Below are 24170 nucleotides of genomic sequence, written 5' to 3'. Positions count from 1 at the left end.
GGGCGGAGGTCCAGGCAAGCATAGTCAGGAGCTGTTTCAGGATAGCCCTGAAATTAGTAGGAAGTGCGGAGCTCTGGGTTGGCCTTTGTTTAGGGAAGACCATGAGATTAGCAGGAAGAAATGGAGTTACAGGAGGCAGTAGTCAGTGTTAGAGTCCCAGACTAAGGGGCACTTATACTCACTCATACTCAGAATAGGAAACCATTGGTAACCACTGTGGTCCCACAAGGGTCAGTAATAGGCCCAGTTCTCTCCCATACATAGAATGATGCAGAGGTTTAGTCATAATACATGTACTGAGACATTGTCCTGATGTTACCTTCAGCTCTTCCAGGTCAGGTCGCTCCATGCTGACTACAGCGGCCAGCAGCTGGTCTTCTAAGCCATCACGAGTGACCGTGAAGTTGATGAGTGTGCACTGAGCCTGCATCTCCGGCTGGTAATGGGGATTGGCTAGCTTGGTGTGAAGGATAAGTCGGAAGCTGGGGCTGTACTCACACTCCTTGTCCCCAATCTTAATGTACCTAAAACAGAGGAAGACATTGGAGGTGCCATAACAAACAGCACATAGTGTATGTGACCACGTGCCACCAGCACATAGTGTATGTGACCACGTGCCACCAGCACATTAGTGTATGTGACCACGTGTATGCTTCCAGCACATTAATGTATGTGACTACATAGTTACATATAGTTATTTGGGTTGAAAAAAAGAATTATGTCCATTGAGTTGAACCAGAGAACAAAGTACAACACCAGCCTGCTCCCTCACATATCCCTGTTGATCCAGAGGAAGGCGAAAAACCCTTACAAGGCATTGTCCAATTAGCCCCAAAAGGGAAAAAAATTCCTTCCCGACTCCAGATGGTAGTCAGATATAATCCCTGGATCAACATTGAAAGACACCCATGGCTGCAATTACTAGGTAATGCATAATAACGCAAGGAAAGCATCTAAGCCCCCTTTAAATGCAGGTAAAGAGTTTGCCATAACTACTTCCTGTGGCAATGCATTCCACATCTTAATCACTCTTACTGTAAAGAACCTGTTCCTAAATAAATGGCTAAAACGTTTTTCCTCCATGCGCAGATCATGTCCTCTAGTCCTTTGAGAAGGCCTAGGGACAAGAAGCTTATCCGCCAAGCTATTATATTGCCCTCTGATGTATTTATACATGTTAATTAGATCCCCTCTAAGGCGTCTTTTCTCTAGACTAAATAAACCCAGTTTATCTAACCTTTCTTGGTAAGTGGGACCTTCCATCCCACGTATCAATTTTGTTGCTCGTCTCTGCACCTGCTCTAAAACTGCAATATCTTTCCTGTAATGTGGTGCCCAGAACTGAATTCCATATTCCAGATGTGGCCTTACTAGAGAGTTAAACAGGGGCAATATTATGCTAGCATCTCGAGTTTTTATTTCCCTTTTAACCACTTAAAGGGATACTTAAGTCAAAAATAAAAAATGATTTTTACTCACTTGGGGCATCCCTCAGCCCCCTGAAGCTGTATGGTGCCCTCGCAGCCTCGCTGCGATCCTCCTGTCCCCGCCGGCGGCTAGTTCCAGGTTTGGCGACAGCCGCTGACAGGCTGGGAACGCGAGTGATTCTCCGCGTTCCCAGCCGCTATATCACCCTCTATGGTGCTATAGCGTATAACATATACGCTATAGCAGCATAGAGGGTGAAATAGCGACTGGGAATGCAGAGAATTACTCGCGTTCCCAGCCTGTCGGCGGCTGTCGCCGAACCCGGAAGTAGCCGCCGGCGGGGACAGGAGGATCGGAGCGAGGCTGCGAGGGCACCATACAGCTTCAGTGGGCTGAGGGATGCCCCAGGTGAGTAAAAATCATTTTTTATTTTTGACTTAAGTATCCCTTTAAGGACCGGGGCTGTTCTGTGTGATCTGCGCTGCGTGGGCTCTCCAGCCCGCAGCGCAGATCGTGTGCAAGGCAGGGCGATCAGACTTCCCCCCTTTTATCCCCAGTAGGGGGATGACCTGCTGGGGGGGTCTGATCGCCGCCGCTCCGTGTGGCTCTTCAAAGCCCCCCTCCGCAGCGTTTTCCGCCCTCCCTTCCTCTCCCTCCCTCTCCCTCTGATGTGCGCAGGACGGTTATCCGTCCTGCGCCGGATAGGCTTCAGCCTATCAAATGACGGCGATCCCTGGCCAATCAGAGGCCGGGGATCGCCGATCTCCGTCACGGAGCTGCTGCGCAGCAGCTCCGTATTGATGTAAACAGCAGGGATTTCTTCCCCGCGTGTTTACATTATGCGTGCGAGCCGCGATTGGCGGCTCGCACACTGTTCACGGAGACATCCTCCGTGAACTGGCATGGAAAGCCATGCAAAACCACTGACGACCAGGTGCCGCCTATCGGCGTTAGCTGGTCGTTAAGTGGTTAATGCATCTCCAAGTTTGATGTCCCCAACTGTATCCCATTTATTTTGTATGGTGCTAGATCATTGGTACGACCAAAATGCACGACTTTACATTTTTCACCGGCATCAATTTCGGCGCGTTTGCGATTATGGCCAATTGATGGCCCTCTGCTTTGTAGCAACTTGGAGTGAGAATTACCCGTATAGCATTACTGCTATAGCTGCGCCAAGCTTCGGTGTTAGGCGGCGCACGCCAAAAATCCCCGCTTCGCTTGTATGAAGGTTTCTCTTCCTGTGACTTGTAGGTTTAGGTCCCTCCTCATGATGGTACATACAGAAACCAGACTCCAGTATGGAGCGACTGTTTGACCTTGGCGTCCGTGAGGCAAATGGGGGAGCCATTCCCAGCATGTGTTACAATTACCCAGAATCCATTGTGAACAGGCTGTCTCTGTCTGCTGTGGCGGCTGCTGCATTGGCATTAACGGTTTGATTTCCCCTCTTCCATAAACCCCAGAAGGAATGTTTCTCATTCTCTCTCCATAATTAGTGATAGGAAAGTTCTGTCACATCCCGTGTCACATGCAAGGAATGGTGTGGACAGGCATGGGACGACTGGCATCCAATTAACAACTTATCCCCTAATGAGCAGTGGGAAATGCCAACATTTCTTTCCAGTTTTCATCACACTGAGCCTCATCATTCTAAAGTGCTGAAAGGCAAAACCCCGTGTGTCACGCCCAGACTGTGCCGTGCAAAGCTCAGACTACACCGTGCCACCACCCAGACTGCGCCGCACCAATCCCAGACTGCGCCGTGCTACCGCTCAGAGTACACCTCACCAAGCTCAGACTACACCGTGCCACCACCCAGACTGCGCCGCACCAATCCCAGACTGTGCCGCGCTACCGTTCAGAGTACACCTCACCAAGCTCAGACTACACCATGCCACCACCCAGACTGCGCCGCACCAATCCCAGACTACACCATGCCACCACCCAGACTGCGCCGCACCAATCCCAGACTACGCTGTGCCACCACCCAGACTGCGCCGCACCAATCCCAGACTGCGCCGTGCTACCGCTCAGAGTACACCTCACCAAGCTCAGACTACACCGTGCCACCACCCAGACTGCACCGCACCAATCCCAGACTACACCATGCCACCACCCAGACTGCACCGCACCAATCCCAGACTGCGCCGTGCTACCGCTCAGAGTATACCTCACCAAGCTCAGACTACACCATGCCACCACCCAGACTGCGCCGCACCAATCCCAGACTACACCATGCCACCACCCAGACTGCGCCGCACCAATCCCAGACTGCGCCGTGCTACCGCTCAGAGTACACCTCACCAAGCTCAGACTACACCGTGCCACCACCCAGACTGCGCCGCACCAATCCCAGACTGCGCCGTGCTACCGCTCAGAGTACACCTCACCAAGCTCAGACTACACCGTGCCACCACCCAGACTGCGCCGCACCAATCCCAGACTGTGCCGCGCTACCGTTCAGAGTACACCTCACCAAGCTCAGACTACACCGTGCCACCACCCAGACTGCGCCGCACCAATCCCAGACTGCGCCGTGCTACCGCTCAGAGTACACCTCACCAAGCTCAGACTACACCGTGCCACCACCCAGACTGCGCCGCACCAATCCCAGACTGCGCCGTGCTACCGCTCAGAGTACACCTCACCAAGCTCAGACTACACCGTGCCACCACCCAGACTGCGCCGCACCAATCCCAGACTGCGCCGCGCTACCGCTCAGAGTACACCTCACCAAGCCCAGACTACACCGTGCCACCACCCAGACTGCACCGCACCAATCCCAGACTACACCATGCCACCACCCAGACTGCGCTGCACCAACCCCAGACTACACAATGCCACCACCCAGACTACACCGCACCAATCCCAGACTACACAATGCCACCACCCAGACTGCGCCTCACCAATCCCAGACTGCGCCGTGCTACCGCTCAGAGTACACCTCACCAAGCCCAGACTACACCGTGCCACCACCCAGACTGCGCCGCACCAATCCCAGACTACACCATGCCACCACCCAGACTGCACCGCACCAATCCCAGACTGCGCCGTGCTACCGCTCAGAGTACACCTCACCAAGCCCAGACTACACCGTGCCACCACCCAGACTGCGCCGCACCAATCCCAGACTACACCATGCCACCACCCAGACTGCACCGCACCAATCCCAGACTGCGCCGTGCTACCGCTCAGAGTACACCTCACCAAGCCCAGACTACACCGTGCCACCACCCAGACTGCGCCGCACCAATCCCAGACTACATCATGCCACCACCCAGACTGCACCGCACCAATCCCAGACTGCGCCGTGCTACCGCTCAGAGTACACCTCACCAAGCCCAGACTACACCGTGCCACCACCCAGACTGCGCCGCACCAATCCCAGACTACACCATGCCACCACCCAGACTGCGCCACGCTACCGCTCAGAGTACACCTCACCAAGCCCAGACTACACCGTGCCACCACCCAGACTGCACCGCACCAAGCCCAGACTTCGCCGTGCTACCGCTCAGAGTACACCTCACCAAGCTCAGACTACACCGTGCCACCACCCAGACTGCGCCGCACCAAGCCCAGACTGTGCCATGCCACCACCCAGAGTGCGCCGCACCAAGCCTAGACTACACCATGCCACCACCCAGACTGCACCGCACCAATCCCAGACTGCGCCGTGCTACCGCTCAGAGTACACCTCACCAAGCTCAGACTACACCGTGCCACCACCCAGACTGCGCCGCACCAATCCCAGACTACACCATGCCACCACCCAGACTGCACCGCACCAATCCCAGACTGCGCCGTGCTACCGCTCAGAGTACACCTCACCAAGCCCAGACTACACCGTGCCACCACCCAGACTGCGCCGCACCAATCCCAGACTACACCATGCCACCACCCAGACTGCGCCACGCTACCGCTCAGAGTACACCTCACCAAGCCCAGACTACACCGTGCCACCAACCAGACTGCACCGCACCAAACCCAGACTTCGCCGTGCTACCGCTCAGAGTACACCTCACCAAGCTCAGACTACACCGTGCCACCACCCAGACTGCGCCGCACCAAGCCCAGACTGTGCCATGCCACCACCCAGAGTGCGCCGCACCAAGCCTAGACTACACCATGCCACCACCCAGACTGCACCGCACCAATCCCAGACTGCGCCGTGCTACCGCTCAGAGTACACTTCACCAAGCTCAGACTACACCGTGCCACCACCCAGACTGCGCCGCACCAATCCCAGACTACACCATGCCACCACCCAGACTGCGCTGCACCAATCCCAGACTACGCTGTGCCAACACCCAAACTGTGCCGCACCAATCCCAGACTGCGCCGTGCTACCGCTCAGAGTACACCTCACCAAGCTCAGACTACACCGTGCCACCACCCAGACTGCGCCGTGCTACCGCTCAGAGTACACCTCACCAAGCCCAGACTACACCATGCCACCACCCAGACTGCGCCGCACCAATTCCAGACTGCGCCGCGCTACCGCTCAGAGTACACCTCATCAAGCTCAGACTACACCATGCCACCACCCAGACTGCGCCGCACCAATTCCAGACTGCGCCGCGCTACCGCTCAGAGTACACCTCACCAAGCTCAGACTACACCGTGCCACCACCCAGACTGCGCCGCACCAAATCCAGACTGCGCCGCGCTACCGCTCAGAGTACACCTCACCAAGCCCAGACTACACCGTGCCACCACCCAGACTGCGCCGCACCAATTCCAGACTGCGCCATGCCACCACCCAGACTACACCATGCCACCACCAGGACGGCACCGCACCAATCCCAGACTGCGCCGCGCTACCGTTCAGAGTACACCTCACCAAGCCCAGACTACACCGTGCCACCACCCAGACTACGCCGCACCAATCCCAGACTGTGCCGTGCCACCACCAGGACGGCACCGCACCAATCCCAGACTGCGCCACGCTACCGCTCAGAGTACACCTCACCAAGCCCAGACTACACCGTGCCACCACCCAGACTGCACAGCACCAATCCCAGACTACACCATGCCACCACCCAGACTGCGCCGCACCAATCCCAGACTGCGCCGCGCTACCGCTCAGAGTACACCTCACCAAGCCCAGACTACACCGTGCCACCACCCAGACTGCACAGCACCAATCCCAGACTGCGCCGCACCAATCCCAGACTGCGCCACGCTACCGCTCAGAGTACACCTCACCAAGCCCAGACTACACCGTGCCACCACCCAGACTGCGCCGCACCAACCCCAGACTGCGCCGTGCTACCGCTCAGAGTACACCTCACCAAGCCCAGACTACACTGTGCCACCACACAGACTGCGCCGCACCAACCCCAGACTGCGCCGTGCTACCGCTCAGAGTACACCTCATCAAGCTCAGACTACACCATGCCACCACCCAGACTGCGCCGCACCAATTCCAGACTGCGCCGCGCTACCGCTCAGAGTACACCTCACCAAGCTCAGACTACACCGTGCCACCACCCAGACTGCGCCGCACCAAATCCAGACTGCGCCGCGCTACCGCTCAGAGTACACCTCACCAAGCCAAGACTACACCGTGCCACCACCCAGACTGTGCCGCACCAATCCCAGACTGCGCCATGCCACCACCCAGACTGCACCGCACCAATCCCAGACTACGCCACGCTACCGCTCAGAGTACACCTCACCAAGCCCAGACTACACCGTGCCACCACCCAGACTGCACCGCACCAATCCCAGACTGCGCCGTGCTACCACTCAGAGTACACTTCACCAAGCCCAGACTACACCGTGCCACCACCCAGACTGCGCCGCACCAAGCCCAGACTGTGCCATGCCACCACCCAGAGTGCGCCGCACCAAGCCTAGACTACACCATGCCACCACCCAGACTGCGCCGCACCAAGCCCAGACTGTGCCATGCCACCACCCAGAGTGCGCCGCACCAAGCCTAGACTACACCATGCCACCACCCAGACTGCGCCGCACCAATCCCAGACTGCGCCATGCCACCACCCAGACTGCACCGCACCAATCCCAGACTGCGCCACGCTACCGCTCAGAGTACACTTCACCAAGCCCAGACTGCACCGTGCCACCACCCAGACTGCGCCGCACCAAGCCCAGACTGTGCCATGCCACCACCCAGAGTGCGCCGCACCAAGCCTAGACTACACCATGCCACCACCCAGACTGCACCGCACCAATCCCAGACTGCGCCGTGCTACCGCTCAGCGTACACCTCACCAAGCCCAGACTACACCGTGCCACCACCCAGACTGCGCCGCACCAATCCCAGACTACACCATGCCACCACCCAGACTGCACCGCACCAATCCCAGACTGCGCCACGCTACCGCTCAGAGTACACCTCACCAAGCCCAGACTACACCGTGCCACCACCCAGACTGCACCGCACCAAACCCAGACTGTGCCATGCCACCACCCAGAGTGCGCCGCACCAAGCCTAGACTACACCGTGCCACCACCCAGACTGCACCGCACCAATCCCAGACTGCGCCGTGCTACCGCTCAGAGTACACCTCACCAAGCTCAGACTACACCGTGCCACCACCCAGACTGCGCCGCACCAATCCCAGACTACACCATGCCACCACCCAGACTGCACCGCACCAATCCCAGACTGCGCCGTGCTACCGCTCAGAGTACACCTCACCAAGCCCAGACTACACCGTGCCACCACCCAGACTGCGCCGCACCAATCCCAGACTACACCATGCCACCACCCAGACTGCACCGCACCAATCCCAGACTGCGCCGTGCTACCGCTCAGAGTACACCTCACCAAGCCCAGACTACACCGTGCCACCACCCAGACTGCGCCGCACCAATCCCAGACTACACCATGCCACCACCCAGACTGCGCCACGCTACCGCTCAGAGTACACCTCACCAAGCCCAGACTACACCGTGCCACCAACCAGACTGCCCCGCACCAATCCCAGACTACACCATGCCACCACCCAGACTGCGCCACGCTACCGCTCAGAGTACACCTCACCAAGCCCAGACTACACCGTGCCACCACCCAGACTGCGCCGCGCCAAATCCAGACTGCGCCGTGCTACCACTCAGAGTACACCTCACCAAGCTCAGACTACACCGTGCCACCACCCAGACTGCGCCGCACCAAGCCCAGACTGTGCCATGCCACCACCCAGAGTGCGCCGCACCAAGCCTAGACTACACCATGCCACCACCCAGACTGCACCGCACCAATCCCAGACTGCGCCGTGCTACCGCTCAGAGTACACCTCACCAAGCTCAGACTACACCGTGCCACCACCCAGACTGTGCCGCACCAATCCCAGACTACACCATGCCACCACCCAGACTGCACCGCACCAATCCCAGACTACGCTGTGCCAACACCCAGACTGTGCCGCACCAATCCCAGACTGCGCCGTGCTACCGCTCAGAGTACACCTCACCAAGCTCAGACTACACCGTGCCACCACCCAGACTGCGCCGTGCTACCGCTCAGAGTACACCTCACCAAGCCCAGACTACACCATGCCACCACCCAGACTGCGCCGCACCAATTCCAGACTGCGCCGCGCTACCGCTCAGAGTACACCTCACCAAGCTCAGACTACACCATGCCACCACCCAGACTGCGCCGCACCAATTCCAGACTGCGCCGCGCTACCGCTCAGAGTACACCTCACCAAGCTCAGACTACACCGTGCCACCACCCAGACTGCGCCGCGCCAAATCCAGACTGCGCCGCGCTACCGCTCAGAGTACACCTCACCAAGCCCAGACTACACCATGCCACCACCCAGACTGCGCCGCACCAATTCCAGACTGCGCCGCGCTACCGCTCAGAGTACACCTCACCAAGCTCAGACTACACCATGCCACCACCCAGACTGCGCCGCACCAATTCCAGACTGCGCCGCGCTACCGCTCAGAGTACACCTCACCAAGCTCAGACTACACCGTGCCACCACCCAGACTGCGCCGCGCTACCGCTCAGAGTACACCTCACCAAGCCCAGACTACACCGTGCCACCACCCAGACTGCGCCGCACCAATTCCAGACTGCGCCATGCCACCACCCAGACGACACCATGCCACCACCAGGACGGCACCGCACCAATCCCAGACTGCGCCGCGCTACCGTTCAGAGTACACCTCACCAAGCCCAGACTACACCGTGCCACCACCCAGACTACGCCGCACCAATCCCAGACTGCGCCGTGCCACCACCAGGACGGCACCGCACCAATCCCAGACTGCGCCACGCTACCGCTCAGAGTACACCTCACCAAGCCCAGACTACACCGTGCCACCACCCAGACTGCACAGCACCAATCCCAGACTACACCATGCCACCACCCAGACTGCGCCGCACCAATCCCAGACTGCGCCGCGCTACCGCTCAGAGTACACCTCACCAAGCCCAGACTACACCGTGCCACCACCCAGACTGCGCCGCACCAATCCCAGACTGCGCCGTGCTACCGCTCAGAGTACACCTCACAAAGCCCAGACTACACCGTGCCACCACCCAGACTGCACAGCACCAATCCCAGACTGCGCCGCACCAATCCCAGACTGCGCCACGCTACCGCTCAGAGTACACCTCACCAAGCCCAGACTACACCGTGCCACCACCCAGACTGCGCCGCACCAACCCCAGACTGCGCCGTGCTACCGCTCAGAGTACACCTCACCAAGCCCAGACTACACTGTGCCACCACACAGACTGCGCCGCACCAACCCCAGACTGCGCCGTGCTACCGCTCAGAGTACACCTCACCAAGCCCAGACTACACCGTGCCACCACCCAGACTGCGCCGCACCAATCCCAGACTGCGCCATGCCACCACCCAGACTGCACCGCACCAATCCCAGACTGCGCCACGCTACCGCTCAGAGTACACCTCACCAAGCCCAGACTACACCGTGCCACCACCCAGACTGCACCGCACCAATCCCAGACTGCGCCGTGCTACCACTCAGAGTACACTTCACCAAGCCCAGACTACACCGTGCCACCACCCAGACTGCACCGCACCAATCCCAGACTGACCCACGCTACCGCTCAGAGTACACCTCACCAAGCCCAAACTACACCGTGCCACCACCCAGACTGCACCGCACCAATCCCAGACTGACCCACGCTACCGCTCAGAGTACACCTCACCAAGCCCAGACTACACCGTGCCACCACCCAGACTGCACCGCACCAATCCCAGACTGTGCCGTGCAAAGCCCAGACTACACCGTGCCACCACCTAGACTGTGCCGCACCAATCCCAGACTGCGCCACGCTACCGCTCAGAGTACACCTCACCAAGCCCAGACTACACGTGTCACCACCAGGACGGCACCGCACCAATCCCAGACTGCGCCATGCTACCGCTCAGAGTACACTTCACCAAGCCCAAACTACACCGTGCCACCACCCAGACTGCACCGCACCAATCCCAGATTGAGCCACGCTACCGCTCAGAGTATACCTCACCAAGCCCAGACTACACCGTGCCACCACCCAGACTGCGCCGTGCTACCGCTCAGAGTACACCTCACCAAGCCCAGACTACAATGTGCCACCACACAGACTGCGCCGCACCAATCCCAGACTGCGCTGTGCTACCGCTCAGAGTACACCTCACCAAGCTCAGACTACACCGTGCCACCACCCAGACTGCACAGCACCAATCCCAGACTACACCGCACCAATCCCAGACTACACCGTGCCACCACCCAGACTACACCGCACCAATCCCAGACTACGCTGTGCCAACACCCAGACTGCGCCGCACCAATCCCAGACTACGCTGTGCCAACACCCAGACTGCGCCGCACCAATCCCAGACTACACAATGCCACCACCCAGACTACACCGCACGAATCCCAGACTACACCGTGCCACCACCCAGACTACACCGCACCAATCCCAGACTACACCGTGCCACCACCCAGACTGTGCCGCACCAATCCCAGACTGCGCCACGCTACCGCTCAGAGTACACCTCACCAAGCCCAGACTACACGTGTCACCACCAGGACGGCACCGCACCAATCCCATACTGCGCCGCGCTACCGCTCAGAGTACACCTCACCAAGCCCAGACTACACCGTGCCACCACCCAGACTGCACAGCACCAATCCCAGACTACACCATGCCACCACCCAGACTGCGCCGCACCAATCCCAGACTACACCGCACCAATCCCAGACTACACCGCACCAATCCCAGACTGCGCCGTGCTACCACTCAGAGTACACTTCACCAAGCCCAGACTACACCGTGCCACCACCCAGACTGCACCGCACCAATCCCAGACTGCGCCGTGCAAAGCCCAGACTACACCGTGCCACCACCCAGACTGCACCGCACCAATCCCAGCCTGCGCCGCGCTACCGCTCGGAGTACACCTCACCAAGCCCAGACTACACCATACCACCACCCAGACTGCACCGCACCAATCCCAGACTGCGCCATGCTACCGCTTAGAGTACACTTCACCAAGCCCAGACTACACCGTGCCACCACCCAGACTGCACCGCACCAATCCCAGATTGAGCCACGCTACCGCTCAGAGTATACCTCACCAAGCCCAGACTACACCGTGCCACCACCCAGACTGCGCCGTGCTACCGCTCAGAGTACACCTCACCAAGCCCAGACTACACCGTGCCACCACCCAGACTGCGCCGCACCAATCCCAGACTGCGCCGTGCTACCGCTCAGAGTACACCTCACCAAGCCCAGACTACACCGTGCCACCACCCAGACTGCGCCGCACCAATCCCAGACTACACCATGCCACCACCCAGACTGCGCCGCACCAATCCCAGACTGCGCCGTGCTACCGCTCAGAGTATACCTCACCAAGCCCAGACTACACCGTGCCACCACCCAGACTGCACAGCACCAATCCCATACTACACCATGCCACCACCCAGACTGCGCCGCACCAATCCCAGACTACGCTGTGCCAACACCCAGACTGCGCCGCACCAATCCCAGACTACACAATGCCACCACCCAGACTACACCGCACGAATCGCAGACTACACCGTGCCACCACCCAGACTACACCGCACCAATCCCAGACTACACCGTGCCACCACCCAGACTGCGCCGCACCAATCCCAGACTGCGCCACGCTACCGCTCAGAGTACACCTTACCAAGCCCAGACTACACGTGTCACCACCAGGACGGCACAGCACCAATCCCAGACTGCGCCACACCAATTCCAGACTGCACCGCGCTACCGCTCAGAGTACACCTCACCAAGCCCAGACTACACCGTGCCATCACCCAGACTGCACAGCACCAATCCCAGACTACACCGCACCAATCCCAGACTACACCGTGCCACCACCCAGACTGTGCCGCACCAAGCCCAGATTACACCGTGCCACCACCCAGACTGCGCCGCACCAATCCCAGACTGCACCACGCTACCGCTCAGAGTACACCTCACCAAGCCCAGGCTACACCGTGCCACCACCCAGACTGCACCGCACCAATCCCAGACTGCGCCGCGCTACCGCTCAGAGTACACCTCACCAAGCCCAGACTACATCGTGCCACCACCCAGACGGCACAGCACCAATCCCAGACTACACCATGCCACCACCCAGACTGCGCTGCACCAATCCCAGACTACGCTGTGCCAACACCCAGACTGCGCCGCACCAATCCCAGACTACACAATGCCACCACCCAGACTACACCGCACCAATCCCAGACTACACCGCACCAATCCCAGACTACACCGCGCCACCACCCAGACTGCACCGCACCTATCCCAGACTGCGCCGTGCTACCGCTCAGAGTACACCTCACCAAGCCCAGACTACACCGTGCCACCACCCAGACTGCGCCGCACCAATCCCAGACTGCGCCGTGCTACCGCTCAGAGTACACCTCACCAAGCCCAGACTACACCGTGCCACCACCCAGACTGCGCCGCACCAATCCCAGACTACACCATGCCACCACCCAGACTGCGCCGCACCAATCCCAGACTGCGCCGTGCTACCGCTCAGAGTATACCTCACCAAGCCCAGACTACACCGTGCCACCACCCAGACTGCACAGCACCAATCCCAGACTACACCATGCCACCACCCAGACTGCGCCGCACCAATCCCAGACTACGCTGTGCCAACACCCAGACTGCGCCGCACCAATCCCAGACTACACAATGCCACCACCCAGACTACACCGCACGAATCGCAGACTACACCGTGCCACCACCCAGACTACACCGCACCAATCCCAGACTACACCGTGCCACCACCCAGACTGCGCCGCACCAATCCCAGACTGCGCCACGCTACCGCTCAGAGTACACCTTACCAAGCCCAGACTACACGTGTCACCACCAGGACGGCACAGCACCAATCCCAGACTGCGCCACACCAATTCCAGACTGCACCGCGCTACCGCTCAGAGTACACCTCACCAAGCCCAGACTACACCGTGCCATCACCCAGACTGCACAGCACCAATCCCAGACTACACCGCACCAATCCCAGACTACACCGTGCCACCACCCAGACTGTGCCGCACCAAGCCCAGATTACACCGTGCCACCACCCAGACTGCGCCGCACCAATCCCAGACTGCACCACGCTACCGCTCAGAGTACACCTCACCAAGCCCAGGCTACACCGTGCCACCACCCAGACTGCACCGCACCAATCCCAGACTGCGCCGCGCTACCGCTCAGAGTACACCTCACCAAGCCCAGACTACATCATGCCACCACCCAGACGGCACAGCACCAATCCCAGACTACACCATGCCACCACCCAGACTGCGCTGCACCAATCCCAGACTACGCTGTGCCAACACCCAGACTGCGCCGCACCAATCCCAGACTACACAATGCCACCACCCAGACTACACCGCACCAATCCCAGACTACACCGCACCAATCCCAGACTACACCGCGCCACCACCCAGACTGCACCGCACCTATCCCAGACTGCGCCGTGCTACCGCTCAGAGTACACCTCACCAAGCCCAGACTACACCGTGCCACCACCCAGACTACACCGCACCAATCCCAGACTACACCGCACCAATCCCAGACTACACCGTGCCACCACCCAGACTGCACCGCACCTATCCCAGACTGCGCCGTGCTACCGCTCAGAGTACACCTCACCAAGCCCAGACTACACCGTGCCACCACCCAGACTGCACAGCACCAATCCCAGACTGCGCCGCACCAATCCCAGACTACACAATGCCACCACCCAGACTACACCGCACCAATCCCAGACTACACCGTGCCACCACCCAGACTACACCGCACCAATCCCAGACTACACCGTGCCACCACCCAGACTACACCGTGCCACCACCCAGACTGTGCCGCACCAAGCCCAGATTACACCGTGCCACCACCCAGACTACACCGTGCCACCACCCAGACTGCGCCGCACCAAGCCCAGACTACACCATGCCACCACCCAGACTTTGGCACATCAAGCCCAGACTTCGGCGTGCTACCGCCCAGAACCATGGCACTGCCCAGACTACGCTGCGCCACTTCCCGGTCCGCAAGGAGGCTGGGCATCGGCAGTACAACGCCAGAGCCTGCAGCTGTGCCTCATATAGAAAAAAATAATGATCTTACTACCCAAGAAACCATCCGATTCCTCAGTCAGAGTGCCAGACATCAGTCTCACCCTAAATATTACATTTCCTATTATCACTCCCATCACTTGAAAGGGTCACACTCTAATGTCTCTACCAGTTTGAGGCCCAGCTCGTATCCCACGGAGGCCACACAAATCATGGCTACTACAGCAACCAATCAAGAAAAATCTGATTGGAAGTTTTGGGTTATGGGATGGTAGATGACTCAAAGCTCCACCCTCTTGAACCGGTTGGATCAGATTCATAAAACCAAAAAGACTTTCCTAATTTGTATTTCTCCAAATGTCTCCCACACCATATACATAACTCCAAAGCAACCAATCAGATTCAGCTTTCATTCTTCATGAATAAAAAGGAATGTGATCAGTGGTTCGGTGAGCTAGTCACTTTCTTCTCATCTCTCACATGGTATGATGGACAGGCTAGGATCACCTAGGGCTCCACATGCCCTCCAAGGGCCACACATTGAAAGCCATGTTCTCTGGCATTTTACCTTCCTTTCTTAATAGTCTCTCGGCCCAGCAATGGCCCCAGAACTGGATCCACACTCTCCTCCAAGTTCTCTATAAGGACCACGTCTCCTCCAGACAGAGCTCTTTCCAGAGTGTCCAGGTATCTGAGGGAAAAAGAAAATAATACAACTATTTCTATGGTGTTTGGGGGATTTGCTCACCACTTTGTCATAGAACTGCCCTTCCCCAAATACCTCACAAAGCCCCTTCTCCAACCATCTCACACAGCCCCTTCTCCAACCATCTCATGCAGCCCCTTCTCCAACCATCTCATGCAGCCCCTTCTCCAACCATCTCATGCAGCCCCTTCTCCAACCATCTCATGCAGCCCCTTCTCCAACCATCTCATGCAGCCCCTTCTCCAACCATCTCATGCAGCCCTTTCTGCAACCATCTCATGCAGCCCCTTCTCCAACCATCTCATGCAGCCCCTTCTCCAACCATCTCATGCAGCCCTTTCTGCAACCATCTCATGCAGCCCCTTCTCCAACCATCTCATGCAGGCCCTTCTCCAACCATCTCACACAGCCCCTTCTCCAACCATCTCACGCAGACGCTTCTCCAACCCTCTCACAAAGCCCCTTCTCCAACCATCTCATACAGCCCCTTCTCCAACCATCTCATGCAGCCCCTTCTCCAACCATCTCATGCAGCCCCTTCTCCAACCATCTCATGCAGCCCCTTCTCCAACCATCTCACGCAGTCCCTTCTCCAACCATCTCACGCAGCCCCTTCTCCAACCATCTCACGCAGCCCCTTCTCCAACCATCTCATGCAGCCCCTTCTCCAACCATCTCATGCAGCCCCTTCTCCAACCATCTCACGCAGCCCCTTCTCCAACCATCTCACGCAGCCCCATCTCCAACCATCTCACGCAGACGCTTCTCCAACCATCTCACGCAGACGCTTCTCCAACCCTCTCACAAAGCCCCTTCTCCAACCATCTCATACAGCCCTTCTCCAACCATCTCCCACAGGCCCTTCTCCAACCATCTAACAAAGCCTCTTCTCCAACCATCTCACACAAGCCCCTTATCTAACCATCTAACAAAGCCTCTTCTCCAACCATCTCACATAGCCCCTTCTCCAACCATCTCATACAGCCCTTCTCCAACCATCTCACACAGCCTTCTCCAACCATCTCACAAAGGCCTTCTCCAACCATCTCACAAAGGCCTTTTCCAACCATCTCACAAAGGCCTTCTCCAACCATCTCACAAAGGCCTTTTCCAACCATCTCACAAAGGCCTTTTCCAACCATCTCACAAAGGCCTTCTCCAACCATCTCAGACAGCCCTTCTCCAACCATTTCACAAAGCATCTTCTCCAACCATCTCACAAAGCATCCTCTCCAACCATCTCACAAAGCCTCTTCTCCAACCATCTCACAAAGCATCTTCTCCAACCATCTCACAAAGCATCCTCTCCAACCATCTCACAAAGCATCTTCTCCAACCATCTCACAAAGCGTCCTCTCCAACCATCTCACAAAGCCTCTTCTCCAACCATCTCACAAAGCCCCTTCTCCAACCATCTCACATAGCCCTTCTCCAACCATCTCACGCAGCCCCTTCTCCAACCATCTCACGCAGCCCCTTCTCCAACCATCTCACGCAGCCCCTTCTCCAACCATCTCTTGCAGCCCCTTCTCCAACCATCTCATGCAGCCCCTTCTCCAACCATCTAACGCAGCCCCTTCTCCAACCATCTCACGCAGCCCCATCTCCAACCATCTTACGCAGACGCTTCTCCAACCATCTCACGCAGACGCTTCTCCAACCCTCTCACAAAGCCCCTTCTCCAACCATCTCATACAGCCCTTCTCCAACCATCTCCCACAGGCCCTTCTCCAACCATCTAACAAAGCCTCTTCTCCAACCATCTCACACAAGCCCCTTATCTAACCATCTAACAAAGCCTCTTCTCCAACCATCTCACATAGCCCCTTCTCCAACCATCTCATACAGCCCTTCTCCAACCATCTCACACAGCCTTCTCCAACCATCTCACAAAGGCCTTCTCCAACCATCTCACAAAGGCCTTTTCCAACCATCTCACAAAGGCCTTCTCCAACCATCTCACAAAGGCCTTTTCCAACCATCTCACAAAGGCCTTTTCCAACCATCTCACAAAGGCCTTCTCCAACCATCTCAGACAGCCCTTCTCCAACCATTTCACAAAGCATCTTCTCCAACCATCTCACAAAGCATCCTCTCCAACCATCTCACAAAGCCTCTTCTCCAACCATCTCACAAAGCATCTTCTCCAACCATCTCACAAAGCATCCTCTCCAACCATCTCACAAAGCATCTTCTCCAACCATCTCACAAAGCGTCCTCTCCAACCATCTCACAAAGCCTCTTCTCCAACCATCTCACAAAGCCCCTTCTCCAACCATCTCACATAGCCCTTCTCCAACCATCTCATGCAGGCCCTTCTCCAACCATCTCTTACAGCCCTTCTCCAACCATCTCACAAAGCCCTTCTCCAACCATCTCACACAGCCCCTTCTCCAACCATCTCCCACAGCACTTCTCCAACCCCAGAGCCTGAAACCCTTCCTCCCCTTATCATCTCACAACTACAGTGGACACTTACCCCCGCTGTCCAATGCGAACAACTCTGAGATTCTCTCCATATTTGTTCTTGATCCATTTTATGCCTTGCAGCTGTGGATCCACCATAAGAGGCCAGCGTTCACAACTGGTCAAGATGGTGGCATTCTCTGTAGACATACGGTCAGCTGGGAGACCCTCATTCTGCCAAGCTGCAACATCTGCATCATCAGTCAGCATGGACAATGGGTCTAATGATGGAGTTACTGGTATGGGGACCTAAAAATGAGGAGGAAATAGAATATTAGGGTCCACGAGCAGCACAGAGAACATCAGGAGAGGAGGGAAAGTGGGAGAAGCAGAGTCCTCTAGCAGCACAGAGTATATCAGGAGAGGAGAATTGGATAGAGGAAGGAGCAGAGTCCTCCAGCAGCACAGAGTAGATCAGGAGAGGAGAGTTAGAGGAAGGAGCAGAGTCCTCCAGCAGCACAGAGTATATCAGGAGAGGAGAGTTAGAGGAAGGAGCAGAGTCCTCCAGCAGCACAGAGTATATCAGGAGAGGAGCGTTAGATAGAGGAAGGAGCAGAGTCCTCCAGCAGGACAGAGTATATCAGGAGAGGGGAGATAGATAGAGGAAGGAGCAGAGTCCTCCAGTAGCACAGAGTATAGTAGGAGAGGATAATTGGATAGAGGAAGGAGCAGAGTCCTCCAGCAGCACAGAGTATATCAGGAGAGGAGAGTTAGAGGAAGCAGCAGAGTCCTACAGCAGCACAGAGTATATCAGGAGAGGGGAGTTAGATAGAGGAAGGGGCAGAGGCCTCCAGCAGCACAGAGTATATCAGGAGAGGGGAGTTAGATAGAGGAAGGAGCAGAGTCCTTCAGCAGCACAGAGTATATCAGGAGAGGAGAGTTAGAGGAAGGAGCAGAGTCCTCCAGCAGCACAGAGTATATCAGGAGAGGAGGGTTAGAGGAAGGAGCAGAGTTCTCCAGCAGCACAGAGTATATCAGGAGAGGAGAGTTAGAGGAAGGAGCAGAGTCCTCCAGCAGCACAGAGTATATCAGGAGAGGAGAGTTAGATAGAGGAAGGAGCAGAGGCCTCCAGCAGCACAGAGTATATCAGGAGAGGAGAGTTAGAGGAAGGAGCAGAGTTCTCCAGCAGCACAGAGTATATCAGGAGAGGAGAGTTAGAGGAAGGAGCAGAGTCCTCCAGCAGCACAGAGTATATCAGGAGAGGAGAGTTAGATAGAGGAAGGAGCAGAGGCCTCCAGCAGCACAGAGTATATCAGGAGAGGAGAGTTAGATAGAGGAAGGAGCAGAGTCCTCCAGCAGCACAGAGTACATCAGGAGAGGAGGGTTAGAGGAAGGAGCAGAGTTCTCCAGCAGCACAGACTATATCAGGAGAGGAGAGTTAGAGGAAGGAGCAGAGTCCTCCAGCAGCACAGAGTATATCAGGAGAGGAGAGTTAGAGGAAGGAGCAGATCCCTCCAGCAGCACAGAGTATATCAGGAGAGGAGAGTTAGATAGAGGAAGGAGCAGAGTCCCCCAGCAGCACAGAGTATATCAGGAGAGGAGAGTTAGATCGAGGAAGGAGCAGAGTCCTCCAGCAACACAGAGTATATCAGGAGAGGAGGGTTAGAGGATGGAGCAGAGTCCTCCAGCAGCACAGAGTATATCAGGAGAGGAGAGATAGAGGAAGGAGCAGAGTCCTCCAGCAGCACAGAGTCTATCAGGAGAGGAGAGTTAGAGGAAGGAGCAGAGTTCTCCAGCAGCACAGAGTATATCAGGAGAGGAGAGTTAGAGGAAGGAGCAGAGTTCTCCAGCAGCACAGAGTATATCAGGAGAGGAAAGTTAGAGGAAGGAGCAGAGTCCTCCAGCAGTACAGAGTATATCAGGAGAGGAGAGTTAGATAGAGGAAGGAGCAGAGTCCTCCAGCAGTACAGAGTATATCAGGAGAGGAGAGTTAGATAGAGGAAGGAGCAGAGTCCTCCAGCAACATAGAGTATATCAGGAGAGGAGAGTTAGAGGAAGGAGCAGAATCCTCCAGCAACATAGAGTATATCAGGAGAGGAGAGTTAGATAGAGGAAGGAGCAGAGTCCCCCAGCAGTACAAAGTAGAGACACTTTCATGTTATGCCATATCTGCTGTGAAGCCCAGCCTTACTTTCAGTTGTCCCAGGTAGGGCTTCCAGGTCTTATCCATGAGTTCCAGTCTGTATTTCTTGGTGAAATATCCGAGGTAAGAGACAAAAGCAGTAATGAGCAGGACATCTCCACACAATGTGCTCTCCTGGAGTTTGAAGTTCCTCACCGCTTCAGCCCATCTGACATTTTCTGATGCAAGTCCCCCGACCTAGACACGTCCGGCACAGAGGAGAGACAGACATGAGCTGAACAGGACTTCACCACAACCCGTTCCTGCAGGAACAAGTTAATGATGGTGCTGCAGGTCCTGCACTGATGCCCACTTTACCTTTCAAAGACGGTTTTAGGTTTATTTGCCAGCTTCAAACGGTCTTGTACTAAACCAGATATTGCCTCCCTGAGGACTGGTCCCATAAAGTGCTAGATGGACCTCATATTGCTTCTCTGAGGACAGATGTGGCCCTCTGGTACCATACAGTGATAGCTGGACCTCATACTACATAGATAATCATAATAATAATACTTATATTTGTAGAGCGCTTTTCTCCTGTTGGACTAAAAGTGTTTAAGAGCTGCAGCCCTAAAGGCACGCTCAAGGGGCCACCCTGCTGTTTTAGGAAGTCTTGCCCAAGGTACTGACCCTAGCCAGGATTCGAACCCCGGTCTCCAATTTTCAGCCACTATCCAGATAGATGGACCTCATATTGCTTCTCTGAGGACAGATATGGCCTACTGGTACCATACAGTGATAGCTGGACCTCATACTCCTGAGGACAGATATGGCCTACTGGTACCATACAGTGATAGCTGGACCTCATACTCCTGAGGACTGATATGGCCCACTGGTACCATACAGTGATAGCTGGACCTCATACTCCTTCTGAGGACAGATATGGCCCACTGGTACCATACAGTGATAGCTGGACCTCATACTCCTGAGGACAGATATGGCCCACTGGTACCATACAGTGATAGCTGGACCTCATACTCCTGAGGACAGATATGGCCTACTGGTACCATACAGTGATAGCTGGACCTCATACTCCTGAGGACAGATGTGGCCTACTGGTACCATACAGTGATAGCTGGACCTCATACTCCTGAGGACAGATATGGCCTACTGGTACCCTACAGTAATAGCTGGACCTCATACTCCTGAGGACAGATATGGCCTACTGGTACCATACAGTGCTAGCTGGACCTCATACTCCTGAGGACAGATATGGCCTACTGGTACCATACAGTGATAGCTGGACCTCATACTACATAGATGATAATAATAATAATAATCCTAACATTTGTATAGGGCTTTTCTCCTGTTGGACTCATGGCGCTGAAGAGCTGCAGCCAATAAGGGCGCTCAAGGGGCCACCCTGTAGAGTTAGGGAGTCTTGCTCAAGGGCTTCTTACTGAATAGGTACTGACCCTAGCCAGGATTCAAACCCTGGTCTCCCATTTCCAGCCACTATCCAGATACAGTGGGATGCAAACGTTTTGGAAACCTTGTCAATCTTCATGATTTTCCTGTATGAAATCATTGGTTGTTTTACTATAAAAAATGTCAGTTAAATATATCATATAGGAGACACACACCGTGATATTTGAGAGGTGAAATGAAGTTTCTCGGATTTACAAAAAGTGCGCAATAAATTTTTTAAAAGGCTCAGTTCAAGTTAAGGCTCGAGGTGGCAGACCAAGAAAAATCTCGGATAGACAAAAGCGATGAATGGTGAGAACAGTCAGAGTCAACCCACAGATCAGCACAAAAGACCTACAACATCATCTCGCTGCAGATGGAGTCACTTCATTTCACTTCTCAAATATCACTGTGTGGGTCTCCTATATGATCTATTTAACTGACATGTTTTATCGTAACAACCAACGATTTATTCAAGAAAATCATGACAATTAACAAGGTTGGCAAAACTTTCGCATCCCACTGTAAATGGACCTCATATTGCTTCTCTGTGGACAGATGTGGCCCTCTGGTACCATACAGTGATAGCTGGACCTCATACTGCATAGAAGATAATAATAATCATAATAATAAATTAACATTTGTATAGCGCTTTTCTCCTGTACCTCATACTCCTTCTCTGAGGACAGATATGGCCTATTGGTACCATACACAGATGGACGGACCTCATACTCCTCTGAGGACAGATATGGCCCACTGGTACCATACAGTGATAGCTGGACCTCATACTGCTTCTCTGAGGACAGATATGGCCTACTGGTACCATACACAGATAGCTGGACCTCATACTCCTTCTCTGAGGACAGATATGGCCTACTGGTACCATACACAGATAGCTGGACCTCATACTGCTTCTCTGAGGACAGATATGGCCTACTGGTACCATACAGTGGTAGCTGGACCTCATATTGCTTCTCTGAGAACAGATGTGGCCCACTGGTACCATACAGTAATAGCTGGACCTCATACTCCTTCTCTGAGGATATATATGGCCCACTGGTACCATACTCTGATAGCTGAACCTCATACTACTTCTCTGAGCACAGATATCGCCCATTGGTACTATAGACTGATAGATGGACCTTATACTGCTTCTCTGAGGACAGATGGGGCCACTGGTACTATAGACTGATAAATGGACGTCATATTGCTTCTCTGAGGAGAGATGTGGCCAGCTGCTACCATACACTGATAGTATATTTTATAAATAAATAACAAAAGTAGTTACTTCTAGAGAGATGCTACTACTAAGAACTATGTATCGAAAGTTGCAGCTTACAGCACTAGTGTTTGTGGAACAAGCAAATTTTAATTTACACCAAGTCTAAAATAATTGGGCAAATTTATTGACAAACAACCTTTCAATATTAGTTGACCAAAATTGCGCATTTCATATTAGCCCACCATAGAGGAGGACCTGCAGCATGCAGATAGGTTATCTCAGCCCCAGCACCAACCCACCAAGCTACCCTAACCCAGATCATGTGACCACAAACCATGTGACCAACCTGCACCAATCCACCAAGCTACCAAAGCCCAGATCATGTGACCACAAACTATGTGACAAACCAGCACCGATCCACCAAGCTACCACAAACCCTGTGACCAACCAGCACCGATCCATCAAGCTACCATAGCCCAGGTCATGTGACCACAAACCATGTGACCAACCAGCACCAATCCACCAAGCCATTACAGGCCAGCGAATGTGACCACAAACCATGTGACTAACCAGCACCGATCCAACAAGCTACCACAGGCCAGTGGATGTGACCACAAACCATGTGACCAACCAGCACTGGAAGGGCCAGTAGATTGAAGGATTCTCGCAAGGTGTTCCTCTATGTCACACATAACCGAGCAGTCCTCTCTAAGCACTCAGGAGGAGTATGTTGTATCACATACATTCCCTTCTGGTGGGGAGGACTCGGTGGTGACAGAGCAGCTCCGCACAGCCATTAATCATGGGACCACCAATGGGAATAGAGAAGGATAGTTTATCATCAGGCAGTATGGTTGACACACAAAGGACCAGGCTTCCATTACCTGTCTACAAGCCGCACCTTCTCATACATAGCAGTAATGACAAGCAACATGGAATGACTGTGATTAGGATGGACGCTGTGGTGATAGCAGGGTCCAGAGCCAACTTTACCAGCCTATTATGAGATCACTAATGGGGAAGAGACTCCAGAGGATTCTAGCTCCACGTAGAACTGTGAAGAGGACATCTCAGCACTGAAGCCTCAGAGGGACATAGCCAGCCAGGAGACTGAGGTCATATTTACTATACTACACACAAATTATATGCTTAGGAGGAACCTTCCCGGACCAATATCGAGCAGACTCCCAAATATTCTGAAGGTTATTTCTCATCCTCATGTTTCCCCAATTGTATAT

The 24170-nt window shown here is 55.3% G+C and overlaps 1 protein-coding gene across 4 annotated transcripts in view; it reads right to left on the bottom strand.

Moving 5' to 3' along the window:
• Positions 1–24170, bottom strand: part of DNAH9 (dynein axonemal heavy chain 9) — a 328292-nt gene that overhangs the window by 92069 nt on the left and 212053 nt on the right. For 3 of the 4 annotated variants that reach the window (XM_068264551.1, XM_068264552.1, XM_068264554.1), the window contains 4 exons: positions 20313–20501; positions 18195–18430; positions 15578–15700; positions 320–524 (listed from right to left, as the gene is read on the bottom strand). The exons of the other annotated variant lie outside the window; for it this stretch is intronic. In XM_068264551.1, the coding sequence (XP_068120652.1) occupies positions 320–524; positions 15578–15700; positions 18195–18430; positions 20313–20501 (753 nt within the window). The remainder of the gene's footprint in view (positions 1–319; positions 525–15577; positions 15701–18194; positions 18431–20312; positions 20502–24170) is intronic. 4 annotated transcript variants of the gene reach the window in all.

This window comes from Hyperolius riggenbachi, chromosome 12, assembly GCF_040937935.1.
Source record: "Hyperolius riggenbachi isolate aHypRig1 chromosome 12, aHypRig1.pri, whole genome shotgun sequence".
Lineage (NCBI taxonomy): Eukaryota > Metazoa > Chordata > Amphibia > Anura > Hyperoliidae > Hyperolius > Hyperolius riggenbachi.
This window is presented reverse-complemented; position numbering and strand designations above follow the sequence as displayed.